Source organism: Simochromis diagramma, unplaced genomic scaffold (assembly GCF_900408965.1).
Source record: "Simochromis diagramma unplaced genomic scaffold, fSimDia1.1 OVJJ01000816.1, whole genome shotgun sequence".
Lineage (NCBI taxonomy): Eukaryota > Metazoa > Chordata > Actinopteri > Cichliformes > Cichlidae > Simochromis > Simochromis diagramma.
Window position 1 is genome coordinate 18,587,907 of NW_024386908.1, and position 17,832 is coordinate 18,605,738.

General features: G+C 44.5%; 1 protein-coding gene across 8 annotated transcripts in view; it reads right to left on the minus strand.

Annotated features, from left to right (window-relative positions):
• Positions 1–6,345: 6,345 nt before the first annotated feature.
• Positions 6,346–17,832, minus strand: part of shank3b (SH3 and multiple ankyrin repeat domains 3b) — a 65,930-nt gene continuing 54,443 nt past the window's right edge. For 7 of the 8 annotated variants that reach the window (XM_040035905.1, XM_040035906.1, XM_040035904.1 and 4 more), the window contains 2 exons: positions 16,003–17,299; positions 6,346–14,792 (listed from right to left, as the gene is read on the minus strand). In XM_040035905.1, coding sequence (XP_039891839.1) covers positions 14,198–14,792; positions 16,003–17,299 — 1,892 coding nt within the window. In that variant the 3' untranslated portion in view covers positions 6,346–14,197. Of the gene's footprint in view, positions 14,793–15,848; positions 15,893–16,002; positions 17,300–17,832 lie in introns of all 8 variants that reach the window. The other variant, XM_040035908.1, reaches the window with a different exon arrangement.

Genomic DNA, 17,832 nt, shown 5'->3' on the forward strand with positions numbered 1-17,832 from the left:
CTGGGGTGCGAGTGAATGCTTATTTGCAGAGGTGATAAGGTGACAAAAACGGGAGGAGCAGAGCGGGGAGTAAACCAGCCTAAACTGGGGAAAACGAAAGAACTCAACTTAAACCAAACACGCACGGGAGGAGGAACAAAATACACAATGAAAGATGGCAGAGAGATGCAGACTGAACACCGGGTTACACAGAATGATGCAGACGGACATGGAGTTAAACAGACGACACAACAGAGAGCACAGGAAAACACAGGGCTTAAATACACGAGGAGTAATCAGGGAATGGGCCACAGGAGGGAGACACAGCTGGGAGCAATTAGGCTAACGAGACAGGGGAGAGGTAAAACTGAACACACTGACATGAGACATGAACTTTCAGAATAAAACAGGAAACTAACAGACACAGAGAACCAGACAGGACACTGAACTTGACAGGCAGACTCATGAGCAGACACAATAACACTATGGACAGACAGAGGGAACACAGAGAAGTGGGAGCAGGCAGGCAAAGAACAGAAACCTAACAAATGGCAAAATCATAACAGAATACACACTCTGAATGAACAAAAGCATAAGGAAACACAAAACACTGAGTCCTCAGACTCAGGACCATGACAGTACCCCCCCCCCCTCAAGGGCTGGCCCCAGACAGCCCAACAGAAACACAAAAACTTCCCAAAACCCCCCCCCCAAAAACCAAAAAACAGAAAACGACCCGACCAGGGCGGGCGGTGGGGGTCCAGGACGGAGGGACATAGTCCAAAAAGGCCCAGACGGACAAGTTCAGGGGGCCGACCCGGAGGCCGACAGCGCCGGAGGCCAAAACAGTTCAGTTCCGGGGGCCGTCCGTGTGAAAGGCAGCGGCAGTGGGGCAGGTCCGGAGGCCGGCCACGCAGTAGGCAGTGGCGTGGAAACAGTTCTGGGGACCGACCGTGCTCACGACAGCGGTGGTGACAATGCAAGTCCGGAGGCCGGCCACGGTGGCGAAGATGCCCAACATGCGGCCTGGTAGATGACCGACGATGTTGAGGCGGCAGCTGGGGACCAGAAGGTTGCGTGGCCCCCGCAGTACCAGGTGAGAAGGAGGCCGGGCCAGGCGAGGCAGAAGCAGAGGCCGGGCCAGGCGAGGCGAGGCAGAAGCAGAGGCCGGGCCGGGCCAGGCGAGGCAGAAGCAGAGGCCGGGCCGGGCCAGGCGAGGCAGAAGCAGAGGCCGGGCCAGGCGAGGCGAGGCAGAAGCAGAGGCCGGGCCAGGCGAGGCAGAAGCAGAGGCCGGGCCGGGCCAGGCGAGGCAGAAGCAGAGGCCGGGCGAGGCAGAGGCTGGACCGGGCGAGGCAGAGGCTGGACCAGGCGAAGCAGGTGAAGCTGAAGCAGATGCTGGACCGGGCGACGCTGAGGATGCTGAAGCTGGACCAGGCGAAGCTGATGAGGATGCTGAAGCTGGACCAGACGAGGCTGAAGCGGAGGCTGGACCGGGCGACGTTGAGGCTGCTGAAGCTGACCAGGGAGGCTGAAGGCGCGAGCTGGACAGGACTAGCGGATGCGGAGGCTGGACCAGGCGACGTTGAAGCGGATGCGGAGGCTGGACCAGGCGACGTTGAAGCGGATGCGGAGGCTGGACCAGGCGGCGGCGTGGGCAAAGCTTAGGCAGAGGCTGGACCAGGCGAAGCTGATGAAGCTGATGAGGAGACTGCTGCGGGCGAGGATTATGAGACTGCAGCTGGCGAGGATGATGAGTCTTGGGGCTGGACGGGCTCCTCGGGCCCTCCAGCTGACGAGGCAGGAAGCTGGCTAGGTTCTCCTGAACCTCCAGCTGACGAGTCTTGGGGCTGGACGGGCCCCTTGGGCCCTCCAGCTGACGAGTCTTGGGGCTGGACGGGCCCCTCGGGCCCTCCAGCTGACGAGGCAGGAAGGTGGACGGGCTCCTGGCACACACAGGACAGAACCAGCAGGTGCGGAGACCTCTGGCAGAGACAGAACAGGACCAGCAGGCACACGGGCCTCTGGCAGAGACACCGGTAACTGAAACTGCGCAGGGCACTGGCTTTGCCCAGGCAGCGCTGGCACGGTGCAGTTCTTAGCTGGCGTCTTGGCTTCCAGGGGTCCAGAGTCGGCTGAAGGCAGAAACTCAGCCTCTGGGGAGGCCCTGGGGCGAGTAACAGTCTCTAAATTAGCCAGTTTCTGAGAAACTAGAGTGGTTTTAATGGGTTTGTCTCTCCGCTTAAAATGGGTGCTAGGAACGGGATTCAAAATGGGTGGCACAGACACAGCCTCCAGTATGGAGGGAGCGGGTGACCGGGCTAATGGAATAGATGCAGGCTGGGCTAATGAACTGGCTAAAGGCTGATGTACTGGTTGAAGTGAGACTGGAGTTGGTGGTGGAGTGGATGAAACACAGTCAGTTACTGTTATGGATGTTTTGAAAATGCCAACTTGTGAGAGGTCAGTTACCACGAAGGTAGGTAAACGCCATGTACTGTCTCTACTCTCACTATGAACAGCCCCAGAAAACACAGTCTCAGAAGCACCAGCGTCCTTAAAACTCACCACAGATGGTCGCACAGGAGTCCCTGAATCTGGCTGTGGGGTGAAGCGCCAGTGGCGCGAACGTTGCTTCCCCACCGCTGACGGCTCCGACGGGCAGGGCAAAACCTCCGGCGGGTCGGGCCGTGAAACCTCCGGTGGGTGAAGGTGAGACGGCTGCTTCAGGGACGGTCGTAGTCCACTGTTGCTGGGCAGAACCCGCCACTTCCCGAGCTTGCACCGCCTCCCGGGCTTTATGCAGCTCAGAGATTAAATCCGTAAATCCCCTGACCTGGTGGAGATAGGGATTTCCATCCAGAATAGCCTCAATGGCATTTATCCCCACAACCTTCGCTCGTGCGTTGGAGGTGTGGGTTACCCAGTCCACCAGGCGTAGGGCGCGTGAGGTCGCTCTCCCCGGTCGAGGCCGCTGGATCCATCTTGTGGTCGCGTCGTACTGTCACGGCTGCACAGCAGTCGTGTGGTGAATTGAGAAAAGGATCCAAGATGCAGGCACTGACTGGGGTGCGAGTGAATGTTTATTTGCAGAGGTGATAAGGTGACAAAAACAGGAGGAGCAGAGCGGGGAGTAAACCAGCCTAAACTGGGGAAAACGAAAGAACTCAACTTAAACCAAACACGCACGGGAGGAGGAACAAAATACACAATGAAAGATGGCAGAGAGATGCAGACTGAACACCGGGTTACACAGAATGATGCAGACGGACATGGAGTTAAACAGACGACACAACAGAGAGCACAGGAAAACACAGGGCTTAAATACACGAGGAGTAATCAGGGAATGGGCCACAGGAGGGAGACACAGCTGGGAGCAATTAGGCTAGCGAGACAGGGGAGAGGTAAAACTGAACACACTGACATGAGACATGAACTTTCAGAATAAAACAGGAAACTAACAGACACAGAGAACCAGACAGGACACTGAACTTGACAGGCAGACTCATGAGCAGACACAATAACACTATGGACAGACAGAGGGAACACAGAGAAGTGGGAGCAGGCAGGCAAAGAACAGAAACCTAACAAATGGCAAAATCACAACAGAATACACACTCTGAATGAACAAAAGCATAAGGAAACACAAAACACTGAGTCCTCAGACTCAGGACCATGACACACTGCCGGTAAATCTTTAGTTTCAGTTTGTTGTTGTCACGGCCAGACGGTCATCACTGGTCGATCTGCCAGTTTGGGTTGTGTTTTTGTGCACTTTTGCTGTTTTCTCCTCTCCGTTCCGTGTGTGTGTGTGCGTGCGTGTGTGTTTGTGTTCTTTCTTGTGATGTGGAAACATGTACTTCTGGGGAGCCGTGGGACAGAACGGCAGCTGACCCGCCGCACCTGTGCTTAATCGCTTCGCCGGCTGCTACTAGAGTCCTCGACTCTCATGTAAAATCTTTGTCTCGTTCCTGTTTCTATCATTTAAGAAACATCTCTAAACTGCGACATATGGTCTCTTCAGCTGAACTGGAAAAACTCATTCATGCATTTGTGTTATCACGCTTAGATTACTGCAATTCCCTGTTTACTAGCTTGGATAAATCATCTCTCTCTCGCCTCCAGGCAATACAAAATGCAGCAACCAGACCACTAACTCGTTCTACCAAGCGTGCCCACATTACTCCCATCTTATATTCTTTACATTGGCTCCCAATAGAGTTTAGAATTTGCTTTAAAATTCTTGTTTTAACATACAGAGCACTAAATGACCAGGCTCCAGATTATTTATCCAAGCTTCTTATAAAATACACTGCTGCTCGTCATCTCCGCTCACAGACTCAGTCTGGTTGTTCCCCGTACACGACTGAAGACAAAAGGGGACAGAGCCTTTCAGTCTGTTGCACCAAGGCTGTGGAATAGTTTACCACTACAATTACATTTGCTTGACTCTGTGGATTCTTTTAAAAAACAGTTAAAAACTTTTCTGTTCAAACAAGCCTTTTGTTGTTCTACGTATTTTATATATATATTTTTTACATTATTTACATTTGATCTTTTACACTGTATATGTCTATTGATTGTATTGTTTATTTTGATATTTGTGTACAGCGCTTTGTGACTGTCTGTCTGTGAAAAGTGCTTAATAAATAAACTTTACTTACTTACTTACTAATCTTTTGACATCCAGACCTATTTAACGGTGCGGTCGCATGAGAGCCAGCACTGGAACGTTGAGCTAAGCCGGGTAGCGCAGCCGCGGTTAGTGTTTCAAGATTGTGAACGTGAGAGAACAGTTTAGTTACTGTATGTTTGTTTTCTCGTCTGTCTCCAGGATCCGGGGAACGGAGGAGCAGCGAGAGAAGGAGTTTTGGATTATTATTGCACTGTCACGCTGGGAGAAGTCGCCTTGCTCTTTTTGATTACAGTCGAACTGTTGCCTTGTTTTCACTGTAAATAAATTCACCATCACTTCGCAAGGACTCTCGGACCTGAGTCCTCTAATTCCATCCACCATGACAGTTGTAGTGACTTTACTCCTTTCAGTGCCACTTTAAGCTTTTAAAAACTTTACTTTTAGGTTAGTTTGAAAAAGTTTCAGTGGGAAGTTTAGTCTTTTGTGTGTTATTATTGGAGTATTTAGAGTAGGAAAAGGCTTTTAACACTAAATGAGTGACAAACACAGGTTTATCACTGAGTAAGGCCCCAGTGACACAGGCCGAGAGAGCAGTCCATAACATTTAGCAACCTCTGGGCACGAGGTTTCCCTGACTGGTTGGCAAGTTGTTGCTGGAGGTTGCTGGCAGTCATTGTGAAGTCAGTCCCGAACAGGGTCACTAAAATCTCCTGTGATAGCTTTGTTCACTAGCACACTGTTACAGATTCCTGTAAGTGCATGTGAGACACCAACTTGCCTGCAAACACTCACCAACTGTTCACAGACTGGTATAAAATGTGGAAAAAGTTTGATGTAAACCAGAAACTGAGAACACTTGCCTTTAATGTAAAAGTTTCAGTCAGTTGTTTCGGTCAGCTTGTACTTTGAAGGAGAACGGTGTCCATCTGCATTTTTACTTTTCACAGCTTCACTGCTGCTTGGTGAGCAGTTGGCAAGTGTTTGCAGACAAGTTGGCGTCTTCCATGCAAATGAAAGGTGACTGCAGCATTTGGACTGCCAGCAACCACATTTTTCCTAGTGCTCCTATTTACCAATGGTTATGAGTCTCTCAGACTCTTGAGACAGCATTTTACATTTCAAAATAGCAAACAAGTTAATGTCACATGGTTAACAGTCACATGACTGGAAACCTGAATCTTCCCTGACCTATTGTTCAGGTGAGAGTAAAAAGGTCATGGAGCTGTGCTGACATCACAGTAAATTGTAGCCATGGAGTTACTCATACCTACCCTCCATATTTTCCATAAATCAAGATATAGCTACTTTTTGACAGCTGGCTAGCTAACCACATGACGTTTTCATGTCAGATGATATTTAAATATTTACTGTTAGTTTAAAAAAGGGAAGGAATGAAGAAAGGGGAAGATGTCCAGGCAGAGTGCAGGAAGCTACAGAAGAGATGCGTCATCACAGGACTGACGGGATAAAATCATGACATCAAATCTTCTGTTAAAGGACTTTGTTATAAAGTTTGATGCTTTCATTATTCAGCTGTTAAACAGTTTGAACTTCTCAAATATTTTAAATATTTCAGGTTTAGTGTTTGTTTTAATATGAAGCCGGGTAGTAAATCATCATCAGCGCACATCTGAGGTGAAACTCATCAGTCATTAACTCGACTTCACACTTTAGTGGCCAGAGAAGGTCTGAGGTCATAAACCTGTGAAAGAAGCACACGTGAAGGCCGTGAGTGCAGTTTGTAATAAATGACAGTTTATTATAAAGATTACAATCTGTTGCGTTGCAGAGCTCATCAGTTGTCATCGTGTGCTCTTCGGTTTTTAGAAAAGGGAAGAAAAAACTACAAGTACACGCACACCACTCACTCCAGAAGAAACTACAAACATACTGTAAAAAGAGGAAGCTAGAAAGGAGGAGAGGGGGGGGGGGAACATAAAACCATAAACTTATAAGCAGGTGGAGATTTAAGAGGAGGGGGAGGAGGGTTTCACACGCAGGTTAGAAAGCCAGGATTCTCAGCCAATCAGCAGGAAGCTGTGGATTATTTTCCAGTTTTCCATTTTGGCTCATTCTTTCAGATTTATCCTGCTTCTATTGATCAATTATCACTTTATCACACAGATTTGGAAGAATCTGGAAGTTTTTAAGTTATCGCTTCAACGTTTGTCTGCAGCACCCCCTGCTGGGTGGCCTCTGGTTTCTACAGTTGTCTAACCCTAAGCAAAAGAAATTCTGTTCTCAACCAACTTTTAACCAACAAATATGTGAAGTGAACATTTATAAATGATGGCTTTCTATTCCCTTCTGTTTTTGGACTGTAAAATCTCTAAATAAAAACTTCTCATTTTTTTTAAACACAAAAATGTAAAAATCTGAACTCTCGAGTTTCCTTACTCTGCCGTGGGCGTGAACGTTACTGAACTTTGTGTATTTTCTGACACTTCATGGACATGAACGCTGGTAAAAGAGGCATGACCATCCCCAGCTACCGAACATCGAGGAACATAAATAATAAATATTAGAGGTTTAAACCACGGCTGAGGAGCTATGGTTTGATTTATATCCTCATTTTTCTCTTAGAGGAATTATTAAAAATCTTTTCATCACAGACCTGATTATAACAGTCAAATATAAATGACATTGTTTTGATAGGTTTACAGCTCATATTTAACCCTCGAGTGACCAAGTAGTGCCAAGTGCAAAAGTTTTGAGACACTCACATATACATATGAATATGTGAGTGTCTATAAACCTTTGTCTGGTACTGTATATTAAAAAAATTAACTTGCAGGTATTTTTTAGAGAAATAAACAATCTGAGCTCGTATGAAATAGCACAAAAATCACGAGGCAGCTTTTTTGTGGTTTTCCGATTGACTTATTATCTTTGTAGATGGCCGGAACACGCAAACACAAACTGTAGAACCAAAAATGACCAAAAGTACTTGGACAGGGTTTTATCTTGTAGACTGAATAACACTGTAATCCAGCTCACTTCAGATGTATTTAAAGTTACTGAATGGGATGGTTTATGAGCCCCGCTCTTTATTTACATGTGATTTAAGGATATTTTTAATTATAAAACTGCTATGCCAATATGAGTGTCAATAAATGGTATTAGTGAGAATTTGTTTTTGAGATTTAACAGACACGTCTTTATTTATTGCCTAAGTAAAGTAAAAGTCATAGAAATGATAAAACTTTATTTGTGTAATTACTGGCTTAATTATGGATAATTAATTATGTTCACACTGTGCGGTCTCAGTCTTTGTTCGGGGACGTCTTAAAACCATTAAAACACACACAAAAAAAAATTCACATTTTTTCTTAAAAGAGTCCAAATCTAAACAGTTAGTGCAAAGTGGGATTCTGTAACTGAAATATAAGCACACATTACATCTTTGAGGCCGCAGGGACTGTGATTGGCTCTCGATAGCATCACTTCCTCATACACGTTTCTGACTTTCCATCTGCTTTCAGTCACTTCATGGAAGAAACTCCACCACCAAAACACTAGCTGGTGGTTAAGTAGAGTGATGCGGGGCGCATCACACGAGTATATAAATGTTGTGAATGTTGTCAGCGACCTACGTACTCAGTTGCAGGCTGTGCATGGATTCAATGACTGAGGCCTCACAGGGTTAACTGAGAAAAAAATGACTGGAGCTGTTGTAATGACATTAATATATTCAATGGTTTAATGAGGTGGTTCTGAAACCATGATGACGACAGTCAAATGACACAAAGCTGTGTTGAATAAGTAGAATAAAAGCTGATGCTCGTACGGTAACCTTCACGTAAACGTCTACTTGGATCTATTTTGTTGTTAATAACCAACAAGAAAAAGAAAGTTTGAAAAACAATAGTCTCACTGGGTGAGTAGAAGAATTGGTGCCACCTGCTGTTTAGCCCTACTTACATTTGATTGGCTCAAATAAGACAGAACTGATTAAATGTTGTCATTTCTGATTGGCTGAGAAGTCCTACGATGGGCGACTGACCTCATGTCAGGTATAACAGAGCACAGGCGGGGACCTGAGGTCACTGATCTGCTTCCAACCTGCTTCACTGACTCATTCTGCGCATGACTCTGTACAGTAGACTATCAGTAGTCCATTATAATATATACTACACATGTACAGAATACCTGACTCAAGTGATATTCTCTCAGTGTAAGCAGCCACACTGCAGGACTCTGAGCTGCAGATTAAACATTCAAAGACACTTTTGGTCCAGACCGGTTTGGCTAATCGATAAAACCAAAGGAAGCAATAATGATGACCCAAACTGAGTTTTTGTAACTTTCCACACAGACGATCCACCGATTCTCTTTTTATTGTGTTTTATTTTAAAGCATTTCTGCAGAGCATCTTTCTCTGCTCAGTCTGCGCACAATAAGTACAACATCAATTGAGAGAAGCAAGAAAAGAATCAGGTACTAGCCATTTTCTTTTCTCTGCCACTTCTGTTTTTTGTTTTGTTGGTCACATTTTTTCCAGTGTTATTTCAGACTAGAGTCATTACAGTCTAGTCTGGATAACCAGAAGCAGAAAGTATAGGCCTGATTTCCAGGATGTCTGTCGCAAGAGGAAGAATTACAAGAAGCCAGACTTTGGTCATCTGATTTCCCATCAGATGTGTAGCTTTATTTAAGTAGAACTGAAGGTTAAGATTGGATGAACCCAACGCAAAAATATCCTGAACTTAAGCAGAATTTTATTTTATAGTGTATTCAATTCAATTCAGTTCTATTCAGTTTTATTTATATAGCATTAAATCCCAACAACAGTCACCTCAATAATGTAAGGTAATAGTACTGGTGAGTGTTTCTGTGGACAAAAGACACCGTTAATTTATTGTATATTTAAATGTACGCACGTTTGATTTCTTCACTGAAAAAATGAAACCTGGTTTAATTGAAACTTGCACTGTTTCCAGATGGAGCTCAGTGTAGCTGCTTACAAGCTCTGAATATCTCATTAGATTAAAGACTTCATAGACTACAGCCTACCAAAATATTACTTTTTTAAATAAACTTTGTCTACTTTGTATTTTACACTATAGCTACATTTTATTCTACCATAATATATATTATACAGACCATATAGTCTACTGTAATGTGCTGTAAATAGTCTGTACATTCTATATTATTTTGTCCATAAAAGCATGTCAACATCAACTTGTAGAACTTTGGAAATCATGACTGCAGCTCAGCAGGTTGTTTGGGAACTGGACTTGGAAGGAAACGAGACAGAAGCAGTCGATCTGCTGCGGGAACAGGCACTGAAACTTCGATTGTGCTTTAGAGGGCGGCAAACGGAGGGATTCTTTTTTAAACCAAATTCAAATATTCAGAAAAGAAGGGGGCGATGTGACTTTAAGAAAATGTCTGAAATAAAATTCTATTCAAGTCTCCGGTATGTAAAGAACGCTGGTTTATAGGTTGGAGGAATCCAGTTTCCACCCACTTGCTGTTAATGTGCAAATGTAGAAAGACAGTGAAATAAAAAGGAGGCTGTTTGAGTTGTACTCAGGACTGCTCTGTTTTAGTTTTCTGAATACAACACTACACTGTGTACATAAGCTAGAACGTTGACTTTTACCTTGTGATGGAGCTAGGCTAACAGTTTCCTCCTGCTTCCATGCTTTGTGCTAAGTTAGGATAAACACAAAGCTCTGAATAAGTCTGTTTTCTCAGGGCAAGAGGTCAAAGTGATGATTATAATAGTATCATTATTAGTGCTGTAGTAAAATATGAAACCTTTACTTATTTTTTTGTCATCTGTCTGATGTTGTGATGTTTAATGTGTGTATATAAACACATAATGAGGTAAACATGAGTAGAAGTAATCCCTGTGAGCCGAACACTTGGCCTTCAGAGTACACCTCACAAGCACTGGATGCCGCCCCTCGGCAGGCTTCCAGAAGTTAGCCAATAAGAGCAAAGTAGGCTGTCAAGGAAAGAGCCCGAAGATAAATTGGCTTGTTTCAGACAGGGTGAACTGAGGGCCTGTATAAAGACAGGAATGTTACTATGAAGATTATTTGGACTTTGACCTGTACAAAGCTACTCTGATCTAGCGCCAGTATAAAAATATAAAGGTCCCCTTTAACGGTGCGTTCACAACAAACGTGAAGCAGAGTTTTCACACGGTATGGATACGATCAGTCTGTTTAATAATACAGGCAAATCCACATTTGCTCGCATGAGAACCCATCAGCGGTGATCCTCTGCTGATACCAGTGAGATCAGAAATGAGGGAGGAGCTTATCGGCGCTGGTTGAGAACAGCTGGAGCTGAAAGGTTCGACTTTGCTTTTAGACAAAGAGGGAAAAAAAGGAGCGAGCTCGGAGGAAACATTGTGTAAACTGTGAGGATGCGTTTCTGGAACTTGTTTCCAGCTTCGTCTTTATCCCGCTGGCTGCTCGGTGAATATTCACAGGTCTCCAGTGTGGCTGATTCCACGCGAGGTGAAACTTTGCTTCACATTTGGCGTGAGTGACACATCAGGATAAAGTGCGCCAGCCGGTTTCCATAAACTCTAACTTAGATAGCTTCCTGTAATTTTGGACAGTATCTCCAACTACATGAATTCTTTCAGCTTCTTTGTGATTAGATTCCACAGCAGGCAGATAAATTACTTATTTACATTTATTAGCAGCATATAAACATGTAGTTAATATTTGTAGTGTGTCATATATGTCCAGAGGTTTGTTCCAACTCAAATTGAGCTTTTGAGGAGCAACTACAACTGCAAGCAGAAGATTTTCTGTTATTTCTGGTGACGTGATGGCAAAAACTGCAATCCTGACTATTTTGATCAGCCGTGATCATAATTTGATTTAAACTCGATTACTTTGGAAACATCATGGATTTATTGAGTATTTAAACCCAAAATGTTTGAGAAATTTTCGGTTCATTTGAGTCTCCCTTCCTGTTATCTGAGACTACATTTTGAGTGACAGCTCTACAGATCAACATTTCCTTTTGTTTGCTTGATTAAATTAAATTCCAAATGGTGAAATATATCTTTATAAGAGTCCTGGTAAATTTCCTTTAGGGGAAGGCGCTAAATCTCCAGAAAAGCCATATCTTACACTGCTTATAATATCGTTCCCTGTTGCCTATCCATCTAGTGGCGTTAATACTTTATTACAAGTTTATATACTGCTGGTAAGTGTAAATATACATTCAATTTAATTAATTGCAAGAGAGTGATATAGAGTCGGCAGCTGTGTTGGATACTGAAACTGCACAAAAATCCTTCACCTCTGCACTTTAACTGTGACTTAACATGAAAACGTTTCACGGTGAAAAATTAAATAAGATGAAGTAGAATTAAAATGAATGGATGTTAAGTCTTACAGGGGAACTCTGATGTAAACTCTGCGGTCAGGAGGAAACCCCACATATGGCAGGGATGAAAAATCCCCAGTATGGCAGGGAGGAAACTCCATTTATGGCCTGTTCCTGAAAGTCGTTCTTTGATTAAATTTCGGGGGGCTAATTAATAGATATCAGGGTGAGGAAGATAAAGAGGGGAAGGAGGAAAGTATTTTCTGTACAGATGGCTTTAAACAAATAGCACCATGTACAGTAAGCCCTCAATAAGCAGGTTAGAAACCAGAGAGGTTTACAGTTGGAGCTCTGCTGCAGCTCTCCCTGAAACACATAGCACATCAGCACAAAGTCACACTCATTGACAAATCATTATGAATTCCAAAAACATCATCGAGATGACCTTGAAATTCAACTCATTGTCAAATCATAAGGAACTCAAAATCATTTTCCGGACTATTATAAACTCATCACCACCACATTATTGTTACTTGTTATTCATAAATTCTAAATGATCAGCTTTAAGATAGTATGAACTCAAAAATTAACACAAACTCGTCATGAGTGATTATTTGGGAAAACAAAAGTTAAGTCACAAGAAAAGGACGGACAAATATCCTCAGCTATAATCTCCTGGTGTTACAGTAGAGACTCCCAGTAGCTTGCCAGTCATCCAGCTCCGCTAGCAAAGGTCCAGCTAAACTCGTCTGGGGAAGCAGAACGGCACGAGGACACGACCCGTCTCGATGTGTTTGTAGTCGGATTGTCACATCAGCTCTTTGATCACCATTAGAGGCTGGCAGCAGAGCTGTTTGTAATGGTCCAGACCCGAATTCAGGTAATGCTTTCATAGCTGATGTTTCCAGATGTTTGAGTGTTTACTGTCCATCAAAAACTGTAGCAACAAGCAACTGTTTGAATTTAAGCTGCAGCTTATAGTCTTCAAGAATCGTAATACACCATAAATTTTATTAACAGTTACTGAGTAGTTACCTTTGGATTTAAAAAAAATAATGGCCACTCAAATCTCTCGTAGCTTAAGAGCAGAGTCGTGTTGATAAGATTTTTCAGTTCCTTTCATTGTTCTGCCTTTCTCAGATGCACTGACTGTTATTTTTCATTTTTAAATCCTGGCTGTACAGAAGCAGCTGTTTCAAGTTACATCACGGTCAGGGAAACTTTGATGGATTTTGTTCCCAGTTTGTTCACATTGTGGGACTTACTGGTACATTTTAATTCTAAGTATAGTAAAATTTAGTGGCTTGTAGTGAAATTGTATGCTGGAGAAGATTCTGCTTTTATAGGTAACGTTATCCCAGCAATTGGAAAGACTAGCAAACATGCTATCAGAGAACACTGACAAATCTGTCACAGTGTAAAACCGAGTGAGTCCAGCTGACAAGATTTAGTCAGTTCATTTGGTTGTTTCAATAGTTCAGCGACCAGTTTTCACATGTCTGCACATGTCTGTCATCGATATTTTCTATTAGTGTCTTCTGACATTTTATAATTCCCAGTTAAATGACTGAGTGTCCATGTCTGGGAATGTTAAATGTTTTAGTGTTTTTTGTTGGGGGTTTTTTGACAAAAAGAAAACTGTTTTGGACTAATACTGAGGTGGCGTATTTGAGAAAAATAATTCTCTGATCTTTAATATTCTGGCAAGCATGGACTTATTTTCAACCCCAAATGAAATACTGCAGTTGAACCTCATGATTTTCCTCATGAACACCTTTGTTGGTGTCAGATTGTTAATTCGTCTCTTAATCATTCATCACTGTACATAAATAAAAAAGGATTCAATTTCTCATTTAAAATATTAGCCTATAGTTCATTTGACTTAAAACTTTTGGTATAATCAAGAACATTGAGTTAACACAATGTTCAAGATTATTAAAAACATGCCATGCACATTTAATTTCATGTTAATTTTGTTTAAAATGAATCTACGCAACCATAAGTCAGTCATAACTCAGTGTGAAGTATTTGGTTTGGTTGGGAGTTTTTATGGGGCATGCAGACATTAACAGGCAAACGAAACATCAGAGGTCTGCAGCTGCTACCAGTCCTTATGTTGCTGATCAAAGAGCTGATAAACCAGAAAACTTCTGGTCTAAGGTCTAAATATTCAGTCACTGCTAAGATTATTCAATTCAAAGAGATGGCCTACTGTCTGACCAGAGGTCAGGGGGTCTGAGGTTACAGTTTAGGATATCTAAGAGGTGAGTGGTCAGAGGTGAGGGGTCAAGTGGAACCATCCAGCAGCTGTCGGAGTGCCCTCTCAATGTTGATCCGGTGTCCCAGCCTGGTGACTCCCAGCTCCACGTAGTCCTCTTTGGTGAGGGCAGGGAGATGGGAGCCTTCAATCTCGTGGTCCTGGAAGCGCTGGCGGTGTTCGGCCAGACCCACGCTCTCCAGCCAGTCACCCACATCGTATTTATTCCACAAGTTGAGGGGCCGCTGCCTCCATGGTCGTAGGGACAACAAGGGCCCGCTGAGGACCGGGGAGGGGCAGGGCGAGGCATGGGGTGAAGGGGAAGGGGAACGGGATCTGGTTCGTGCACTGGCGCTTCGCATCACAAACCGAACCTCCTTTGGTTCTGAGGGGAGGCTGAGACTGGAGGACTTTAGGATGGTTAGACCGCGACCTGAGCTCAGATCTGGCCTTTCAGAGCAGGGGGCGGTAGTGGAGGGGAGTCCCACTGACCTATCAGAGGGTGAGGGAGAAGGAGAAGGGCTCCGGCGAGTGACAGGGTAGCGACTTCCAGGTCGGACTGTATAGGAGGCGCCATATCCTCTCTGGGAGATGGTGTGAAGTTCACCGAGACTGGAGAACAACCTGCAACACAGCAAATAGAATGTTTAGTTATGAGTTAAACACAGTGTAAATGATCCTTTGTTAAGCCTTATAATCATTAGTTACAGCTTCCTGTCAAGTATTGTATTCTTATGTGAAAGTTGTGGAAGATAAATTGTACATTATTCTTTTCAAATTTTGAAACAGTTGTTTAAGACAACACTCTGCATTTTGACTGTCTAGATAAGAACCTTTAGTTCTTCAGGACCTTGGAAAACTACTTCAGGCTTCTTTCTGTTGAAAAACTGGGGCTAAAGCTGGGCAAGCAATTTCATATCTTTGCTAATACTGATCATGTTGTACAGTCATGAAAATTAATGTGTAGCATTGTTTCACTGGAAGTTAAACCGTCAGATCACACCGATAAACCATTTTAACATAACTTGGTTTGGTTGTTTACATTTCTGTACAGAATATATGAAGATGGCTGTGTTTCTTGTGGGTAGCACAAGAAACACAGAGATTAGGGTAAGATAAAATGTCCAATTGATGCCTTGTCAAAGGCCAACATCCTATCATGTTTTGTGGAGTACCTCAAGGCTCTGGTCTAGGTCCTTTTTATTTTGCTAAGTACCTTAGAGTTATGTCTTAAGCTAGGCTATCTCCTTCTTCTTAGTATGTAATCTGTCTTAGATCAAAGTACATTAAAATACTGTTCAAAGTACTCCTTAGTGTCTGTCTGTCTCTGTCCTAGCCCCACTCTTAGTTTTGGTGTATATTAGGTTTAGTCCTAGCTCCTCTTCTATTTTTGTGATTTGAAAATGATAACAGAAGCTATTCCCCCCAAAAACCTCCTGTACAACTTCAAGTTATAAACAAATACAAGGCTTGACAGGGCTGTTGTGCTCTGTTATGGTTGCTGAGCACTAAAAAGATTATTCCTTTCAGGTGATGTGGTTATCAAAGATTTCCCTACTTTAGTTCAAAAGACAGATGGGAGAGTAATTTGAGATATTTAGTAGTTAGTCAAGGGTGGTGCATGTTAGTCAGCTGTTAGCTGATGAAAGCCATCTCTTGGTAATAACAAGAAATGTTTACCAGAGATTAAAACCTACGATTTACTCTCCACACTGTCCACACATCTGGAACAATACAAATAACAGACTGTTACAAAACATCTACTCAAGAAAACACACTGCATGACTGCCAGATCAACAGCACACCACACCAGTATTTACAATATTTGATGTACCTGGCACCTCCTACTGGTGACCTTCGACCTGGATCGAGGGGGCTTGGCTCCTCCCCCAGAGAGTGGCTATCTTTGTTGAGCAGCTGTAGCCGATTGGCTAGATCCAGTCCAGACCCCGCTCTGCCGCTGAGCTCTAGTGCAGAAGCTGACCGGCTTGTTAGATCCACAGCTGAGCCGGATCCCTGGCCTCCCAAGGCTGCTGGACGCCCCCCCCCTTCCTCCGGACTGAGGCCCCGTCGATCTTGATCCCCACCCCCCCACAACTTAGACCTCCTTTGAAACAAATAGCGTGGCTGTCGGCCTCCGCCACTGGTGGGAGAGGAGCAAAGTGGGGAGGAGGGGGAGGATGATGATGCAGCAGATGGGAGGAGCTCACTGTCCGACGACTGCTTTAATAGGGGGTCCCGGAGTGCAGAACGTCCTCGACCGATAGGTGAACGAAGGCGAGGCTTCAAACCTGATGGGGAAACGGCGGCGGATGAAGGAGATGGGTGAGTAGCAGGTGGGGAAGATGGGGAAGATGGAGCAGGAGGAGAAGCCAGGGTGATGGAGGGTGGAAGGGAGCTTGGGGAAGACGAGCTGTCATGAAGTCTTTCATCACCTCCTTCCTCCTCATCTCCTCGTCTACCCAAAGATTCAGGACCACTCTCTCCTCCCCCTCCCTCTCCACCTCGTCGTGGCAACAAGGTGAGAGAGGATGGGGGAGGAGCAGCAGGAGGGCTGCTAAAGCCAGGAGGGGGAGTCACCAGACCAATTCTACGCAGCTCCTCCCTAGTTTCCTCATCGCTGGATGATAACAAGGCAGGTGGGAGTGTCACTGTGTAAGCCCCTCCCTCCTCCTCTGAACTGCCCACTGTGAGGCTTCTACGTCTATCAATCAGAGGAGAATGAGCCTCATTGGCCAGTGGTGGCAAAGGGGAGGGTCTCCAGCGCTCAGGGGAGGGTGCGGCAGGTGATGTCACTCCTCCCTCTGTTTCTGGGCGCTCAACCTGTCCATCTGGGAAAAGGGGTGGAGTTATGCGTTTATGCCTTAACTCAGGACTCGTTTGGGGAGTGGTGCGTTTGGTCCGCTGCTCAGGGCTTGTCTGAGGAGTGGTGCGCTTGGATCGTGGCTCAGGACTGCTTTGTGGGGTGGTGATGGGCGTTCGCTTGTGTCTGCCCTCAGGACTGGCAGCCGGGGTGGGGATGGGTGTGGTGGAGGCAGAAGCGTGTTTAGTTCGAGGCTCAGGGCTCGGTGTGCGGGCGGTGAGCGCTCGTTCTCTTGCAGCAAGTGCCAGGGCGAGTGGAGAGGACGGGTCTGAAGACAAACACCACAAGTGAGAATAAAAATCCATCCAGACAAAAACTTGAATTCCAAGGTTCAGTATATTGTCAAGGTCTAGGATCTTACCTAGGTTGTGTTTTGTTTTGCAATATCTCTTAATATTCTATCTTATGTTTTCTGAAGTCGCTAGCTCTGTCCCGGGTCCTGTTATATTCTGTAAAGTGACTCAAGGTTTTCTTTTGAGTTGCCTTCTACTATGCACGGTACACAAAGGCCCTGTCTGTTGTCCTCAGTCTTAATGCCTTTACTTTGTCTGGCCATTTCATGTTTTGTTGAGAGCCTCAACACTGTGTTCTAGGTTGTGTTTTATTTTGTAAAGTGTTCTTCTACTACGTGGAGAACATTAAGATCTTGTCTGATACCTTCTTCGGCCTTAACACTTTTTCTGGCCTAGGTTGTTCCCCACTAGTGTTTTGCGGAATACCTCCTTAGTTTTAAAATCTCTATTTTTTATTTATTTGTTTTACCGGTACCGCAAGGTTTTACCTGTATACCCCTTTTGATCT